Source organism: Pygoscelis adeliae, unplaced genomic scaffold (genome assembly GCF_000699105.1).
Source record: "Pygoscelis adeliae isolate BGI_AS28 unplaced genomic scaffold, ASM69910v1 Scaffold21, whole genome shotgun sequence".
Classification (NCBI taxonomy): Eukaryota; Metazoa; Chordata; class Aves; order Sphenisciformes; family Spheniscidae; genus Pygoscelis; species Pygoscelis adeliae.
In genome coordinates, this window is record NW_008824243.1 from 4,414,609 (window position 1) to 4,434,176 (window position 19,568).

The 19,568-nt window shown below is 38.2% G+C and overlaps 1 protein-coding gene across 1 annotated transcript in view; it reads left to right on the top strand.

Annotated features, from left to right (window-relative positions):
- Nucleotides 1-3,082: 3,082 nt before the first annotated feature.
- CHIC2 (cysteine-rich hydrophobic domain 2) overlaps nt 3,083-19,568 on the top strand; it is a 21,631-nt gene continuing 5,145 nt past the window's right edge. Inside the window, exons 1-3 of the mRNA XM_009335144.1 lie at nt 3,083-3,167; nt 7,258-7,312; nt 7,461-7,616. Coding sequence (XP_009333419.1) covers nt 3,163-3,167; nt 7,258-7,312; nt 7,461-7,616 — 216 coding nt within the window. The 5' untranslated portion in view covers nt 3,083-3,162. The remainder of the gene's footprint in view (nt 3,168-7,257; nt 7,313-7,460; nt 7,617-19,568) is intronic.

Sequence of the window (19,568 nt, forward strand, 5' to 3'; positions counted from 1 at the left end):
CTTGCAGTTTGGGGCAGGTCGGGTAGGCGGGCGGGAGGAGCGCCGGGCCGGTACTGCTTCCCTCCCCCCCGTTCCCCCGACGTCCGTGGGACTGCGAGAGGGCTCTCCTCGGCCCCCGCCGGGCAGCTGGGCGCCGCCTGGGACTCGCAAGCGGGTGCAAACCTCTAACGAGGCGCTGAGGAAACAAGGCTGACTTGGGCTGTGACTGGCAGAGGAATGTGAAGTATTTGTCCAAAGTGATGAGCTGTCAGGAAGTAAGGTGCCTGGTGCCCGTGTTCCTGCGTATAACAGGTATGTGCCAGCACATGACCGGCTGGACTATTGCTTAGGGTTGTTTATGTATCTGTTATCCGCTCCCATTTAATGTGTGGCCGCTGATATAGCTCTGAGGACTTTTAAGAAGGAAAAGGCGTCCATGAGTCAGGTAGGCGCATGTAAAATCATGTTAAATTGTGATTGATATGTGTTGTTTCGCTGTGTTTAACGTGGGAGTCACTGAGAGTTTTGTTTTGTGAATGTTTGGTATCTCTGATGATCTAGCAGCAAGTGACCATGAGTTAGTGTAGTACTTCCCAATAATGTAACAGATGAGGGTATCTTCCTTCAGTCAGTTCTGTCAGGCTCACTCTATTGAAGTGTAGTTGTCGTCAGCTATGATGTACAGTTTCAGAGGCTGAAATATCAACCTGGAGACAAAACGTAGCAGTGGAACCTTTTTTTTTAGTATTCACTGTCCATCAGGACTAGGCTGGCAATAGAAGCATAAAAGTTGAAGGTATTGTGGTCTATTGCTCTGAGTCCCATGAACTCTAATGATTTTCAGATACTGACCTGTCCAGAAATCCAAGGTTAAATCTGGAGTAATTTTGTGGCACTGTGGTACATTACTGCTTTAATATTTGGTTGGCATTAAGTAATACTAACTGCCGGGCAGTGCAGTCTGCTGTCTGGTTGGAAACCGGAAGTAAGACTTGATAGACTGAGAGAGGTTTGGAGGGTTGGAAGGACGTGGATGGGCAGGGGGCTGGGGAGGCCCCATAAAGGAACAGAAGCATGTAGCGGAAGCGTTCAGCATATGACTCTCTTTATTGTGAACAAAAGTTGTTACCATCCTATGACTTCTCTGAAAATAAGCTGGTAGCCTTAGCCTGTTTCTGGTAAACAGAGCAAAACCACAATTAGATAGCTTTCATACTAGCAAATGCAGAAGTAGAAAGAACCGAAATGGAAGCAAACACTGGTTTCTTCTCCAATACTGGAAGGTAAGTTGTGCGAGACAAGATCAAGGCCCGTTAGTGGAATTGTGAGGAAGCTTGCGTAGCGTGTCTGTGACTAGTAAGGGCGTTGTGGTTGAAGAAGGATGATTTTCTCATTAATTGTTCATTAATGGTCACTAGCTCGTTATTACTTTAAGATCTTCCTTAAAATATTTGTTCTTTAGGTTTTGGATGAGCAATGAAATATGAACACGTACCTCCAAAATTAGGCAATCGATCTTCATCTACTCTCTTTATCATGCCAGGTGTGAACAGTTCGCTAAATAGCATCAGCCACTTTTACCTTTGTACAGCCTATAACTTTTTTTGTCATTGATCGAGAAGCTTATTATTAAACGTTAGATCACGGTCAGAACATTCACTTGATGGATTTAAGGAATAGGTTCAAGTCCTATGTATATAATGAATTAGTCTTGCCTGGTATAAAGGCATGTATGCGTTTTGAAGGTCTGACAAAAATTATCAGCAGTTAAGCAAATACCAGGTTGATCTGTCCCTGGCTCTGCAGTTTAAAGAGTTGCTGACTGCTGCTGCCATGTGTGTAGCTAAACAGAAGCTCTCTTTTCATAGTCTGTTGTTATATCCTCTCTGATCTTACATAGGAGTCATACTGTTGAGTTTGAAATATGTCATTTCCATGACTACAGAGTAATGTCAGAAAGACATTTACTATTACTTGATTTCATCCAACAGACAACAGAAGTGTGTGAGAGCCCTTTCTAAGCTGAGTAATTAAAAGCAATTAAAGGAAAGCAAGTAAATATTATCCAAATAAAACATATGAAGGCCTTGCCTTTCTGGGGTGTAGGGCTTTTGGTTAGCACTAAGAGTTTTCTTCTTAAACTCACTGTTTGGAGCATGCTGCACACAATTCTAAAACTTTTTTTTTTAAACATTGGTTTTTAAATACTCGGTTAAACTGTTTTCACACCAGCAGAGTTTAGATAGCTCGGTAGTCAGGAGTAATATTTGACCTGGTTTCTGATAACGTGAGGTGATGTCTTCTAATGGCAAGAAACTTGAAAACTGAGAAAATATAGAACTTTACTTACAACTGATTTGAAAGTCCAAGGTATTTCATACTTGTTTCTAAAATTGTATTAGGGTGGAAAGAGAGGTACATGATGAGTTTGAAATCGCAAAGAGAATATTCATGATAGGTGTCTGATTGTGTTTTTCAGTGGCTGTTTTCTTGTGCTTTCCTGTTCCTCAACCAGTTGAGGCATATGTGCGTTATATATACCCGACTGTATTAGCTAGTAATACTGGATTTATTAGTCTTTTGCAGTGTAGTCTTTTGCTTATGATGGAGAGCTGTTGTGATGTGCTAGTGAATGCCTTTCTGTGCTGTTTGTCATCTTAGTGCATTGTGTGTGGATGCAAGATAACTGTTTGGAGGGGAAAAAACCTCACAAAATATATTTTCACCCACGTCAGTTTCTTTAATATTAAACTTAAGTCTGCTTCTATCTTTTTGAACTTCACTCTGTATCAAGGACATACGAGTGAAAACAGGGCTATGTGAGAATTATGGATGGAGAGTGTTAAGATTTGTGGAATATATATATTTATTTTGTAAGGGTTGTGAACATGTGGAACTAAAGAGTATGGTTGAGAGCAGTGAAAAAACGGTTTAGTGTCCCCGTAAGAGAGGACAAAGAGGAAGAGGATAGCGTGTGTGAGGAAAATCTGAGCTACAAGCTGAGAAAAGGTTGCAGGTTGGCTGTGTCCTATACTGTAAACTTCTGTACTTTGAAGTTTCCACCTCTCACCATTTCTTTCTCCGCTGTACACAAGGGCAGGAACTCAGCTGAACCTTTCAATCAGAGTCATGTTCAAGAAACACTTTTTCAGGTTCCAGGAAAGTTAAAGAAAGTACTCATGCATGAGGTGAGCATGGATCTGTTGAAGACGTGATGTGGAATGGGAAAGACATGGAGCAAGCAGAGAAGAGTATGTGTCACTGAAGATCGAGTATTGTACAAAAGAAATCTAGTGCTATATGAGGACAGCTGTCTGAGGAAATGCATCTCCAAAATCCTGATTTCCAGCGTTTGATTTTAAGACACTCTTTGCTGCTGTTTTGTCAGAGCTCTTGTGTCTTTACAGTGAATGTGTAGTGGTGTTCTGTGGAGTTTCTTTTAATTTCCAAGTTGCAGCATGCAGTCAAGAGTGAATATACTGAGGTCACATAATTACTTACCAAAGCTTTTAAGGTATGGAGTCACCCTTTTTTACTACCCGCGTATGGTGGCAAAACTGTTGTATGGAAACCTCAGAATGACGTTGGTAGCTGGTTGAGTTAGCTTTGAAGTTTCAGTTTCGCTACCCCACCATGTATTAAATGTTGCCACAAGCCTCAAGTAAGGAGTCTTAGTCTCATTTGCTTATAACTTCACCGAAGTGTAACTGTGTTGGTCAGAAGTTTCCGTACCTCACTCTGCCTCGGCATCTTTGTAAATTCAGATACCTTTATAGCTTTTCCAGTAGGGTTGTCTTTGTCAGGCACAGCTTTTGTGATCTCCATGAATATTTGCTTGTGTTTGAAGCTGTCAACACTTGAATGCTTTTGGATCATGCAGTCACAAAAAAAGCCTTGTTTCTGTCCTGCTGATTTCCTAGCCAATCTTCAGCATGAGACTGAGCAGGGCTTTCCCTGCTATTACATCTTTTTGTGACTTAACTGAGAGCAGGGAGACTTCCCTGTGCCTTTGACTTACCTGCTCTTGCCTCAAAGTAAAGGGCTTCCTTAGTATTCTGCGTAGAGGGACAGCTGAAATTGTCTCATCTCTTGGTCAGGGGCTCAGCTTCATTTTAGTTCTTGCAACAGGAGCTGCTTTGGACTGAATTATCCTTGTAGTTGGCTACTCCCTCATTGCTCAAATTCATATTGAATTCCATTATTCCTAGTAAATCTCTTCTGGACGTTGAAGCATGAAGTACATGAAGATCATTCTTTGAAGAGTCATCTCTTTAGACATCTGTCTGAGTTGATGAATTAATTATATGGTAAAGTGGTGTTACCTTTTAGTTTTGAGACTTCTGATGGCAGCTGTGTATCTTGAGCTTGGAGTCCTTCTTCAGGCTTGGCTGCTTATGAAATGTGTATGGATCCAAGGGATTTTTTCAGGCTTTGGTTTCCACTTCAACCTACTGGCAATTTTAAGTAGCTTAACTGATAGGGCCTGATGCTTCTTCCTGATATTTACATAACTTTTGCCTTAGCAGTTGGTTTCACTCCAGATTTTGGGGAAAGGGTGGATGGTCCTTCTGTCATGGAATATTCAACAGGATTTTCAATGGTAGAGGTATGTTTCCAGTAAGTAGGGATTTTCTGTCTTCTGTGTTGAAGTGGAAAACTTGCCATACATTTCTCTGGTTAACAATTTTCATTTGTTACTTCACCAGTTTTGAGGGATTTGTAGGAGTTGCAGAGCTACTATTCTAATTACAAATACTCAAATATGCTAGGTAACTTAAGTGTAAGTAAGGTCTCCAGGGAGACCTTATTGTAGCCTTTCAATATATAAAGGAGGCTTGTAAGAAAGATGGAGAAAGACTTTTTACCAGGACCTGTAGTGAGCGGACAAGGGGCAATGGTTTTAAACAGAAAGAGCGTAGATTTAGGTTGGATATAAGGAAGACATTTTTTACAATGAGGGTGGTGAGACACTGGAACAGCTTGCCCAGAGAAGTTGTGGGTGCCCCATCATTGGAAGTGGTCAAGGTCCAGTTGGATGGGGCTTTGAGCAACCTGATCTAGTGACAGGGGGGTTGGACTAGATGATCTTTGACGGTCCCTTCCAACCCAAATAATTCTATGTTTCTATGATTCTACTGCCTGCAGTCAGCGATAGGGAGATGACTTGTTTACTTTTCCTTAAGACCATATGTAAAAATCACCTATGGCGTCAAATTCATAAACTATCTAGCCCAGCGTGCTGTTGCAAACTCTGGCAACAGGCCTTGCTACTTATGGGTTGCATGCAAGTCTAGCTGTTCCTGGTGTCCATTCTCCTTGTACTCTCTGGCATCTGCAGTTGTGTGAGGTGATGTATACTTCAACATCACCTTTCCTTTAGTGTCCGTTTGTGAGGAAACGTGTAACCTCTCTTCAAATCTGTTGGCACAGTCTGCGTCACTAATCTCAAGTGGAAACAAACCCAGAATTTTGCTCCTTGCAGCTTAAAGAAGCACTTTCTTTTATCTGTTTTAAACCAATCTCCGACTAGTTTCAGTGAGTGCCCTCTGTTGTGGGATTTGGCGATTAACAGTTAATCATTCACCTTATCCATTGCCTTCCTGATCTTTGCACTTTGATCATATACCCCCCTCAGCCTTCTCTTTTCCAAGTTAGTGTCAGCCTTGTTAGTCTCCTAGGGCAGCTGCTTTATTCCCTTAATTATATTAGTCTTCCTTCTCTCTGCTTTCTCTTAACTCCACCAAGTCCTCCATGAAATGTGGATGCCAGAACCGCACCCAGTACTGAATGTGTGGGTATATGAGGGTTTTATGGAGAGTCAAAATTATGCCCTCTGTGTTCTTAATCACCTTCCTAGTGGTGGCCGGTATTTTATTGCTATTTCTGGCGGCTGCTGCTTGCATTGAGCTGATGTTTAAGAGGATCATGAGTGGTGATAGAAGATCTCTCTTGTGAGCTGTAGCTGCCAAACTTTAGTTGAGTGTCGCATAAGCATAGTTTAACTTTCCCAAGATTCACCACCTTTTATTTACGCAGAAGCTCATCTGTTACCTTTTGTCCACTGAGTTTTTTGAGGCCCTTCCACAGTACCTCACCATTGGTACAGCACTTAACTGCCCATTTGATTACTTGGACAAAGTTCTCCATTGGCATGCAGATCATTCAGTTCAGTAAAAAAAAACCCAAAACAAAACTAAAACCCTGAGAAATACCTAGCTGCTCAATAAACATATTGTCAAAGCAAATTAGGTCTTTAAAATCTTCAACTGTCAAGGCTCCGGTAAGCTTCTCTGCATACAACTGAGCAATGTGTGATAGGTCTTGCTGCTAATATTCAAGTCTTGAGCAGTTTAATTTCTGATTTGTGTTGTTTAAGACTGCTTTGGTTTATATTCAGAGGGTTATTAATGACAACTTGAATTTTACACTGACTGCCTTTTACCAAATTAGTAACCAGTCATACGGTTTTATTAATGACTTTGTTAGACTGTATAGTCCCTATTAGAAGTTATTGCCCAGACCAGATGCGAGAAAATATTCACATTTTCTTTGAGGTTCATCCATTCATGAACCCAACCAGCCAACTGTAAGATAGAAAACAATTTTTTTTAATAGACAAGGTGAAACTCTTCTAATCTTTAGATCTTCTAAAACCCAGAATAGTCAGTAAATCCAGCTCATCTCAAACTGCTTCATAGCTTTACATTCACAATTGGTATGTTTCTTTCAAATTAGTTACCATTTAGATCATATTTTGTTAGATAGTATTTTGTGTTCTGAAACTTATTAGTGTATTCTTTTCTGAATGTATGAAGCTGGTATTGATTCCATTTTTTATGCTTAGAACAGTTATTTAGCATGGCCTGAGTGGAATAGCACTGGATGAGCTTTTCTTCAAGATACATCTGTACTGGTGGAGGAGGGGGGTAATTCAAACTGTGGCTTTAACTTACTTCCCCTACCCCCTTAAGTACTTCTCTTCACTTTTCACACTTGCCACTATTGCTTATAAGAAATTTTGCTGAGTCTGGGGAATAGTCAACAGTGTCAACAGAACTTTAAGAAGAGACTGTAGGCAAGATGGATTTCAAACTGCGTGCAATGGTGTACTTTTGTCTGTTAGGATAATTTTAGGAATTACTTTTAATAACAACTATTTTTTCCTGAAATTAATGCTGTTGTGATACGAACCCTGAGAGTATTATGAGGTGCTTGTAACTTGTGGCATGGATTGGGGTTATTTATAATTTTGGTATGATCTTCATTTTGTTTTTGCAGGTTTGGACTAAGCAACAAATTTGAAGCAGAATTTCCTTCATCTTTAACTGGAAAGGTGAGTATCTGTGAATAGGAATTTGGAATTAGAATTAAGATTTTATTACAAAAACAAGACTTCCAGGTGTAGAGCATTGTAAGAGTAATAAATAGCACTGCTGTGGTACTAGTTTGTTTTTTGTTTGGTTTTTTCTTCCCCCTTGTAGGTTGCACCTGAAGAATTTAAAGCCAGCATCAGTAGAGTTAACAGTTGTCTTAAGAAGAACCTTCCAGTTAATGTACGATGGCTACTATGTGGATGCCTTTGCTGCTGCTGCACTTTAGGTTGTAGTATGTGGCCAGTTATCTGCCTCAGTAAAAGAGTAAGTTGAACTATTCACGCAACTTTTGATAGTTAGAATTGTACTGGGTTTGTTCTCATTTTGGCTTTTTTTTTCTCCCCCACTTTTAAAAACTGTGTGCTAGGGCTTACTTAAATCAGTTTGATTTCATACATTTTGGTATCAGTTGTCTGTCATACTAGTTAAAGTTACAACAGACACCAGTCAGAACTTTGAGCTTATAACTCACTGAGGGGTAGTATAGCTGAATGTCTTTGCTAGAACCATGTACTGTACAGCACTATTATTGAAGTAACTTTCAACATACTTCTTTAATAGCTGCATCTCCTCTGTGATACACTGTTTGGGATTATCAGAATTTGGCAGTGATTGAGTGGCAGTTTGTTTTGAGGAGCTTCTGATTACACTGTGGCCCAAATAGCCATACATTTTTGTTTAAAAAGGCAATTTTTAAAAAGACAATAATTGATTTTTTCCTTTTTGGATTTTCCTTCCAAGCTGTAGATGAGTAAGATTTTTTTTGACATTAAGAACTAGAAAGTAGTGTTTTGTCTGTGTACACTTGGCACTTAGTGTATTGTTCACAACAGAAGCTCATTGCATGTACCTATTTTTCACTTCCTTTCCCTCCGTGCAGTTAATTAGGCTACCCTCCCATCTCTTCTGTTTTCATGTGCATAAAAATTATCTTTGGCTAGTCCTATTTCACTACTTCGCAAAAGTCTGTGCCTCCCCATCCTCTCCTCAATGTCAGTAGTGTTCATCTTTCCATTTCATGGCAAGGCTTGTGTAGATTCTGTTCTGTGTAATACCTCTTAATGCTACAAATTGTGTACTATTCAGTATGCTGAACATCATAATGATATTCTTTATCAAAGTCCTCATTTTACAGGGTCAGTAAATCAAGGCATTCTAAAAAAAAAATCTATAGGATGAACACGGATCATAACAAAACCTGTACGCATTTTTGTATCATCTAACTTTTTGTGTTAAGATCTTAATCTCTCAAAGGGACGAAGCGTTAATTAAGGCTAGTTTTAATTGTATACAAAATAAGGTAGAAAAGCCTCCTGGTAACGTTGGGGTCCATGGAGGGAAAAAAAAGAAAATGTTGGTGTCAGTGTGAATTATATCAAACCTTAGATTTTCTGTCTTTAAGCTGTCACAAACTAGTAAGTCTCCTGTAGCGTGATTGTATATCCATATCCTGAAAGTCTGTTACAAAAAATTAGAATTTACTGATTGCTTCAACAGATAAGTTGGTGACTTAACTAGCTTGCCAAGAAGACTACTTTGACCATTCTAGGCCTAGCTCTGTTTGTAACAAACACAAGGGAAGCTTGCATTGCTACTGTCCATGTTTAATTTCTAAAGGAGAAAGCTTCTAGTGCTCTTTAGTTTGACCAATTTTTCTCACATAATGTCCTGTTGTAGCAGGTAATGATAGCAGGATGTAACATGGTAGGGGCTGATGCCTCAAGTCCTCATCTTCTAAACTGGGGCCTCAATCTATTACCAGAAGTCACAACTAATCAACTTTTTATACATTGTTAATTAAAGTCAGAAAAAAGGCAAGGGCTTGTAGCATCTGGGGCCAGAAAACAGAGCTTGAAGCTGTGGAAGGAGGTTCTGTGTGGGAACCTGGTGAAGCAACAGTTACGAGAAGTGCTTCCGTTGAAGTTTGCATAGGATAGGAGTTAAGGTAAGCTCCCTTCCAAAAGGATAAATCTGGAAAAAAAAAAACATGGATACTCTGTTCAGAGGAGGCTGGAAAGAGGTTAGTGGTGTAATTGTTGCTGTAATATATAGACTGCATAAAGACAGAAGAGTCTCAGAAAGAGAATGAACAGTAGGAGCAAGGACAGAAACTTGGGGTTGAAGTTCCGGAAGTCATCCTAGAGGTCCAGACTGTCAGTAAATGTTGCATTTTTTCTGTTAAAGCTGGTACGAGGAGACATTTAAGGACCTTTGCACCTTTTCCTGCACTTAAGATTGGGTGACTCAGGCTCAAGCTTGGATGTCCAGCATTAGTGAAACTGAGGTTAGGACTCAGCTGCCTAAACACAGTATCTTGTACCACTGTGGATGGCATAGTGGTGCTAGACACTGATGGCACTGAATGCCTGTGTTTAGGCAGTTTGATTATTCCTCCAGAATGAAAATCATTTAAGTTAATCTGGAGACTTCAGATCTTGTGACAACATCATTGTCCATGTCAGCAGCTCAGCAAATGGATGTCTGCTTAGAGACAGAATGTGGTGTCGGTTGCGCATCTGGAGAATATAATATAGAGAAGAATTAATTAATTTGTGTTCTTAAAGACAAACTGAAAGGGACAATAATGCTTTCCCAAACTATAACTGTTAATCCTGGACCTGGCTGGGAAAGACTTTTTTTCTGGTAGAGGTAAGGAGGAAAGCTGTGGAATACTTTCAACGACATATTTGCAAATTGTAGTATAGGAAACAAGCCCAAGAACTTGTAATGATTCTAGTTGGGGCTACTACTCACAGAAAAGCAGTGAAAAGTTACTGCCACTTGAGTTGCTTGAATAAGTATGGGTGGATTCAACTTTATTTCTTGGTAGACCCAGATCAGGAAGGTACAAAGTGATTTAAATCCTTTAAATCCCTCTTACCTGGAATTGCAGGTTTTGTATCCTTTTACATCTCAGTACTGAATTGCATCCACAAGCTTGTAAGATTTTTCTTTTATGCAGGACTTTCCATCAGTTTGTGTTAAAGCGCTATGATGAGTGCAGGAAACTAATCGTATATATTTTCCTAGAAATGGGGAAAGTGAGAGACAGTGCATGATGTGAATTACCTGGAGCTGCTCAGCAAATTGACAGCAGTTGTAAACATAACCTGGTTCACCTAGGTTTCAATCTGTAATTTACTCAGTAGATTCCAGTAGAACTGTGACAAGAAGCAACTTCATATTCTTCCACTAAAAAAAAAAATTAAATCCATAGACTACTTTGGTTTGTTGCTAGTGCCACGGTTTTGCTGATACACAGCAGACTAATGTATTCAGTGTGAAGTAATCATTTACATTTGAATTCTTGTACTGCTCGTCTCTGACTTCACTGTGTCTTGGAAGAGGGTTGTGTTGATCAAATGATCTTCCATGCTTTGACTTCTTCAGATCTCCTTTCACTGGCCAGACTCCAGCCACAGGTATAGTCACAACAGCCAGGATTCCCTTCTTCAGCAAACAGGGATCCAGGATGACATGTGCCTGTTTCTTCCCTTCAACTTTTAGATGCAGTGGATTCTTTCCCACTGACACTCATAATGTAAAACAATTATAGCAAATGAACAATAAATAAAAGGTTACTTATTTTACAGTACCTGTGCTTGTCTGAGAAGTGTTGCCCAGAGAGCACTTTCCTAAGTGATTCCTAGTGAAAGGACAGTTACTTGGAACTGCCCTGTGTTACCTCCTTTGCTGCAGTGATCACAAAAGATTCCCAAGACCATATAATTAGAGAGTTTGATTTCTGAAAGCAGGATGGGAGTGTTCCCCTGTAGAACTGAAATTTATGTAGGACACGTTTTAATCGCACAATAAAAATATACCAGCCTTCACCGTTGCCCTTTCCTACTGACACAGAAGACTAACAAATTTGTTTTGTTGAATTGCATATACAGTGAGCTAGCAAGTGGGAGTGTTTCTCAAGTTAAGGGTTTATTAAATGAAACAACAGTTTCAACTATACAATTGCTTACTTTTAATATAGCAGAATAATTTTTCTCAGAACGACCAATTAAGAAATGCCTGTTTTAATGAGGCTGAATCAATCTATCATGCTCTTAAATTGCTGGTATACTTTGCAGCTCTTTTTAGAGAAACATTTTTAAGGTTCACGTAGACAAAATGAAAGCTGCAACTTCAGAGTTTGTGAAGTTACAATAATTCTCTTAATCTTTCTCTGTATTCTGTATTTTTACTGCCTTTCATTGACTTTTTTAATTCTAACGTGGGAATGTTATCACAATTGTAAATATGATTTTTGAAATTACAGACAAGTATTGAAAGTTTGTGTGTAATGGGAATATATGCTTATTTTTGTGCAGTGAAAAATAAGTTATGGGTTTGTCTCCTTAAATCAGCAGGTGCTTCAAACTAGGAATTTATTAAGTCACAGACATTTGTAAGCTTAATTGTTAATTATATCACTTTAATGCATTTCCATGCAATGAAAGCTTTCCCTTCACTGTATTTTTCTTTTCAGTGCTTTGTTCAGTGTTAGTTTTGGAAGTCTTTGTACAGTATTGTTTCCTTTCTTCTTTTGCATTGAGATATTTGAGAAAAAGCCTGCTACTCTTCACCAGTAGAATAAATGTTTAATTTGATTCAATATCTTATTGCCTCTCTCCTTTTATATGGTCTTGATTCGATTTTAATGAATAAAAGCTGCAAGAAAATTACAGAAAATACAGTCCCTCGTTTGCAGATCTAGATCGTCAATGATCTTCAGTTTTACTCATAGATTGTACCATCCTGTCTGGGACAAGTTCCAGATTGTACCAATGAACATTAAGTCTTTAAGTTATTGTTCTTTAAATAAAAAGAATGACATAGTGAATTATAATTCAAAAAGCAGTACAGGCTGAGGTGCCCATTTGAAGCCACTTTTTCAAATGAATTGATACTTATTTTCAGTATTAAGTAAATGCTGTAGTTCCCTATGTGTAAATAGGATAAATAATTTCAACAGAAACGGTAACAATGAAAGCTATGATAGAATTGCAGTACCGCTAGATTTCTTAAAAGCTGGTATTGTACATGTAAATTGCATGTTTCAGAAGGTTCATGGGCAATCTCTTAAAATGAATGGAATGAGATATTTAATAGCGATCTGTACTAATACTTTCAAGAGCTACTTGTTTGTTTGTGAATTCACACAAAGCTGATGAATGCTGCTTAAGCCTCATCATTAGCTGTCACGTAGCAGTTTACATCCTCAGAGTGCTGTATAAACATAAGCTAATTACAACTTCCAAAGTATTGATTAAATTAAATATGTGGTGGAGGAGCTGGCATGAATTTTCTTAAATACAGTAGTCTTGCTTATCAGTTGATGATAGTGATGTTAAAATACATTAGCTCAGTTTATTGATGCTATGAATACATTACATTCATTTTCAAAACTGAAGAAAATATATATTTTTCTCCTCTGCCTATCTGCCAGGGACTTGGCATTGGAGATACTCTAATACCATAATGCTTTTCCAAGCAGTTCCTCAAGGCAATTATATAAGACGGAAGGTGCCTTGGTTTTGAAGTCTCTGTTGTGACAATTTACATTGTAATTCAGTTTGGAAGAATCTTTAAAATTGTAATGTATTTATTATGTTTATCCTAACTGGAACACGTGATCTCTATATTGGCTCTAGTCAGCTTAGTAAAACTTTTTTAAGTAGAGCTTGTATGTATCGAATATGCATTCTTAACCATTGTCTTCAAATATATTCAGAGGTCTTTAAAATAATCTCTTTTTTTAGTATTAGCTATTCGATGAAAACTTTAAAAGAATCGGAAGATTCAGAGCTGGGATATTTTTCTTTAAAAATTGTTCACAATAATTTCAGTCAGAAGAGTCACTAAGTCCTCCACATACTGAACTTAAAGTGGCAAAGCTTGTAGAACACTATAAATGTGAAATCATCATGTGTATAGCTCTGTGGTTATTTTTTTTTTCGATCTCTGACATCAGATTTATTTCCTTCAGAGCACCCTCTAAAGGTTTATCAAGTTTTCATGTGCTTTCCTAAAGGGCAGAGTAGTGAGTTGGTGCATAATGAGCTGTGGGAGCAGACAGTTCTGCCATGTCCTTTAATTTGTAAACCTGCTTGGGGGGCGGGGGGCAGGGCAATAAGGTTGGCATGAAGAATACTTACAAACATAAGTAAATCACAGAATATTAGTTTGTTTCTTTATAGGTCAAATGCAAATCCTTTAGTATTTCAAAAATATGTATTCTAAAGTTAAATTTGTAATTTCATGTATTCTTAATAATAGGTTTTATATTAATCTTAAATGCAGCATATATCTGGTTTCTATAGTGAATATTCTAAACGCTATTTAAAATTTAATTGCACTTGAAATTTCAATGATATCTCTGAACATTCTAATATTAATCAAAATAACACGTGTAGGATTAACATTTCCATGTTATAGCGCCTTTTACGTTGTGATGGCTAAGGTATCTAGAAGGAGCCGTAGATCATGCAGTGGTTTGGTTTTAATATTGCTTTTTGTATTGCTTTTCATGTCCAATTTGACACGTTTCTGAAAAGACAAATGTGAGCTAGTTGAAATTCGCATAGAGCTATTTTGAAAGACCATGCTAAAAATGGTCTAGCTAGTTGTCATATTTGGAAATCAGGTTGGGAAGAGTAATTTTTAGGATTCTGTCTTTAGCAACTTGTAGATGATGCCAAATAGGGAGCATATCCAAACACTGTTGAAGAAGGAATTAGAATGCAAAATTATCTGAAATTCATATGATAAAATAAAAATAAGTAGAAAGCACTTCACTGAACAATAACTTGTTAGACTGTGTTACTGTAAAACAGACATAAAACTGGAATGGGCTGCTGGCAACTCTGAGGTAGTGACACTTCTGTGCCTCTTCTCTTGCTTTTTCTCAAAGTAGTCTTGCTCTGGGATGTATCCATTTTCTCATTTTTTTTAAACAACCAGGGTAAAACGTTATTTTCTGCGTAAGTGGAGCACTCTCAGTAACTCAAGCACTATGTATAAATAAAGTAACTTGTTATTTAACAAAAAAAAAGTACTTCAAGAAACATGACTGCTGACAAAACAGTTGGGAGGGTGAGGGGGGCAGTTCCACAAAAGAGAAGACTGGAGGAGTTAAGTCTTCTACCATACCAAACATAACATGGAAAGTGACTAGGTACTTTTCATTTTGTTCCCCATAAAAATTATTTTTGCTGAATTTTGGAATAAGTTGCTGAATTTGGAACAATAATGATGATGGTGATGGAAAATATTTTTTTAAGTAGCCAGATTTATTTTTTCTAAATTGGTTAACTAGCTACAGGATCAACCTACTTGGGATTCTGTAATTTTCTGGCTCAATCCTAGACAGGCAAGGCACTGTAGAGGCTGTCCCTTTCAGAGGGATCATTCTCTTCAGCACGCACACTAGTGAAGCGTTGGATTTTACAGGGCCTTCTAGAGTTATTTTAAGTTGTGCTGCCTTTCAGTCTTTCTGGCCATGTAGCTTCTCTTCCATTCTTGGCCCCTGCCCTTAGACAGTCCTAACGGCAGGAATCAAGGCTTCCTACATACTAATAAATTAAACCTGGGAGTGTTCCTAGGAATTGGCGCTTTATAATTTGTGCTCTTAGAGAGGTCCCTGGCAGGCTCTGGGTCTGTATCGTGTAACAATTCCTAGGCATTATCAGAGTGCTCCAGGCACTATGACTGGTTCGGAGGTTATGAAAACTTACTGATAGAGATGTAAGCTGTTCCCTGCCAGCTGGCTTCAAGTGAATGGGAATGTTTCTGGGCACAGTTTAATTTCCTAGTAGCGATGTAACCTGAGATTCTTTAGTTTCTCCACCTGCACTGGCCATGAACTATGTTCCATAGCATACTACTGGATATTTTGGAATAAATGACAGAGACCCAAATTAATGTCTCTGTAACCTTAAAAGAGAAGACGGAGGTGGAATTTTAATCCATGCTCAGTTTATAATTTCCCAGAGTGGATGACACCGGATGAGTTATTTGGTGGAGTTTCAATCCTATTTTCATCTCTGTTACGGTCAATTCCATCTTACATGTTAATTTTCTGTGGTCCTTTCTGTGAGAATGTCCTTCAGTAGGAGGTGGATGCTTTAGATTGTCATGGCCAGATTTGAATAATTTGTTTGGAGGGAACAAAGCTTCATGGTTTTTGTTTCCTTATCATGACAGAGAATCAGAGCTAAAATATAATCTTAGAATAAGAGAGTTACAAATCTTTATTTACAAATTCAAGTAACAACATTGGTTATAATCCTGATGCTTCCTGGATCAGTTCAACATCTGTCTGCCTGTGAAATGTGTTTTTCCACATCTCAGGCCTTCTCAAGGGAAGTGTGTTAATTTTGCCAAGGTCAAGCCCATTTCTTCTACAAGGCTTTTCCATAGTATGAAGTTTCCACAATGGTTGGCTCTAGTCGCTGTCACCTCATTACAGAAAGTAGCTAGCTACACTTATTTGGTGACCTAGCTCTTACAGAACAGCTAAAGTATCTAGTGGCTAAAATACCAAGTAAGCATCTTAAGTCTTTTGCATTGTTTATATTTGAGAGGAAATTTATATAAGACTTTTGTAATCAACTTTTAGGAACTTTCCTTGACGATTTCTCTCTGCCACGTTTCTACTGCAGACCAAAATGACTTTGGAAAATACTCATCCAGTATCTATCAGTTAATACGTTGGTGATAATACTACAAGATGTTCTCCATTGTACTCCTGGATAATGTACACAGGGTGTATGTTTCTGTACGCCTTCTCCATTCTCCACATATTTCATGGCTTTAGTGCTTTCTTAAACAGTCTAGGAGTTTGAGAATCAAGGTAACCAGAGTCTCTGACTAATCGTCTTTAGCTTAGATATTAAAAACTGTTACATGCAGTAATGTCGAATAATGCTGCTCTCCTCTTTATATCAGTAGACAGTGTGGTGGAAGAGACCTTTCCAGAAAGTAGTTGATCTGATTTGCTTCATTAAGCTTAAATTAATCTCTCTGATGTACCAACCCAGGGTTGAGATCCATACAAATTAGGTCAGTTTATGGATCATGTGAGGATATGGGACAATATCCTCAGGACTATTTTTTAGAATGGGAAGTTTCCTGAGGTCGACTTGATGTCACTTCTTCTGCTCCAGAATTCTGCTGACTATATTTCTCTTTGCTTGATCAAGAGCTTTGATCTGTGCTTTGGTCTGGGCTCACTTTCTGCCCAGAATCATCTGTAAGGTAAGACAAGATGCAGCAATAATAATCCTGTTGGACAAGGCAGTTATTTCAAGATCGTACAAAAAGCACCAGAATGCTGTATTTATTTCCGGATATTCTTCAAAACGTGTAGTATGGGTTTCACTCACTTTCTTGCATGGATGAGCACCCTTACAATAGTCTCTAGTAAGAAATATCCTAGCTACTAATAGGAAAGATGATGCAAGATACACCTATGTGGTTCAACAGACACCTTTTCAAATTACTGTACGTGCTGAAGCAGGTATTCCAGGATGTCAGGATCTGAAATCAACTCAGGTTTCACCTTCGTCATCTTTGCCCTTCACAAATAGAGAATTCTTCAGTAAGATGGGAATCTTACCAATTTACAGTTTCTAAAGGGTTTATTTGTGATACAGCGTTCAAGGTGGGGACTTTCTCAGCACAGATAAAGGTATATGTAATTCAGTTATGCGTATTCTGAGTACAGCTTTGGCATTTTCGTGGCACCAATATGGGCCTCAAAATTGACTTGGGGGATGTTCTGGCATGTTGAAAGTGAGCATACAGTTGTGTGACTCAGTTATCTTCTAACTTTATATTTCATTGTTTACGCTGATAACTAATTACTTGGGTATAAATTTTGTGGTCAGGTATATCTTTGTTTGGAGAATGAACAGAAATTCCTGCTTCCATCACTTCTGTCTGAGTGAGCAGAGATGGTATAGTCCAGACCTCTGATAGGATCATTCGCCTTTCTTCCATGGGGTATAATACAAATTCTGGCTATATGAGAATCAACAAAAATCTGCTTAAATTGGTCTCTTTGTATTTTGAAATTTGAGCATAAAGTGTATTTTTTTCAGGGAAATATTCAAAATTATTAATACTTGATTGTGGTGAAGTTTTATATAAAGGAATTTGAAAATCTCCACGTTACTATTTATTGGACTAATGTTGCACTACATTTACATATGTTTTGGAGTTTTCAGATGAGAAGTCAAAGATCAAATGCATGTAGCAGGAGATACTTCTGTTGTTCCCAGACAACTGCGAGTAAAACTGATAGTGGAGGATCATGTTGTTACTGTCCGTGTTGTTTCCCCACTTAAATAAAGACAAAGGGAGGTACTCAAATTAGCACCATTTTGAGAGTCGTGTAAGATCCTTTTGTTTAATATCGTACCAGTCATTCACTGATGTACAGCAGGAGTTGAGGGGGCTTTGGCCCATTCACTAGTATGGTTTAGCGTAGTGTGCGTGTTCCAGGTCATGCACTCCAAGAGGGGCCCTGTGGCTGCACAGCCTCCCACTCCAGATCATAACTGCATCTGGAATTGTAAGCTAACTTCACTAGGCGCTGCAAAGACATAACAGAAAGGTCTTGCAGTTGGTAATACAGGGAACACGCTATTTGTATTCAGTGCTGCCTTGTTTCTGCATGAAAGGTTCATACTTAGTCTTCCTATTTTTTTTCTTCCATGTTTTAGGGCAAAACTTTATTTTACTTAATTGGGAGCAGTAAGCATTGGTGAAAGTGTATTCTGAGTTGGGCTCTTGTGGTAATCTGATTTTTCAAAAGACACTGTCAAACATGAATATCTTTAAAGAATCAGTTATTTTACAGGAATGTTTCATTAAACATTGCATCTAGATAGTTGATCGAAGAGGTCTATTTCACAAAATTCTGTGGATAACATTAAAGACTATCTGCTTTTTTCACGGAGTGTGTTACAAAGCATGCTTTCTTATCATTGGTATGCTAAAAAATGTACTTGAATTGCAGTTTTAGCTTTGCTCAAATATTGGATTGTTTTTTTTTAAGAAAAAAATTTTAAAAGCTGGATAGTATTAAATCTTCCTAATAAGCAAGTCTCTCTTCCACTTAATTTGCGCTTTTGTTGCTGCTAACAAATAATTTGCTGTATGGGTTTTTCTGTACACCATTGATAGACTATATAAGCTTGTCATCCTAGTGTGCTGGAAATGCTACACTCAAATCAAGTGTTCCTTTCTGGTTTTGTATATCCTCACCTGCTCCTCACTGTAAATCATTGAGATGTCAAGAGCAGTGATTAATTAAGCTGCACGTGCAAGTGCTTTTTTTCACCTGTCAAGTAGGAAGAAAACTTACTATAGTGAATTGTGTGATGCTGTTTAATTCATTTCTTTTTATTCCAAGCTGTGAGGCTTGCAGAAATATTTTACAGTCTAATTTTCATTAACATTTCTGTATTGATAATATGGTGTGATTTGGGAGCTATGACTATCCCAAATTACGCTACAGGAAGGATTGTATTGAAGGTTCTAGGAACGTAGAAAATCATGGTCTTGAGGCTGCATGTGTTTTCATCTCACACTAGTCAAATTACTTTAAACTGGCTTCTTATTTAAATAAAGCAATTAATAGTACATAACTACCTATCAATTTCTTATTTATGTGTATGTATTGTAATATATATGTAATTTTACTGGAATTGAAAAGCTTGGATGTTTTTCACACTTTGGGGCAAACAATGAAATTAAATTGTATAGTGATCTTAATCTATTATTAAAAGGTCCTGGAAAGGAAGATTACAAGGTAGATTCAGGTTTTGAATCAGTTTTGCCATTGGTTTAGCAGCGGGTGGGCAGGCAGATGCCTGCTCAGAGTAGAACCTATTGCCATTTTTCACCATTGATAGAGTAGCCTTTCAGAGTCAATGAGCTCTGTCAATGTGAGCTTGTCAAGGCTACAACTTCATAGACCTGAGAGGCGGTTTGAGAGGTCAGCCCTTTTCAGGTTTGCTGTGATGCAAATGAACTTTAATGCTTAAACAACTATTGGAATTTTTATGTCTGCTCCTTGTTCTTTTTTCTTCACAAAGTCATTGACGAGACATTCAGTGCTTTTTAAATTGGAAGTTGCATTGTGCTAAAGACCTAGTACAGATTTACGGAGGGCTGAAAGCAGTTAGATCATGTTCTTTTCATGGTGCGATTAGAATC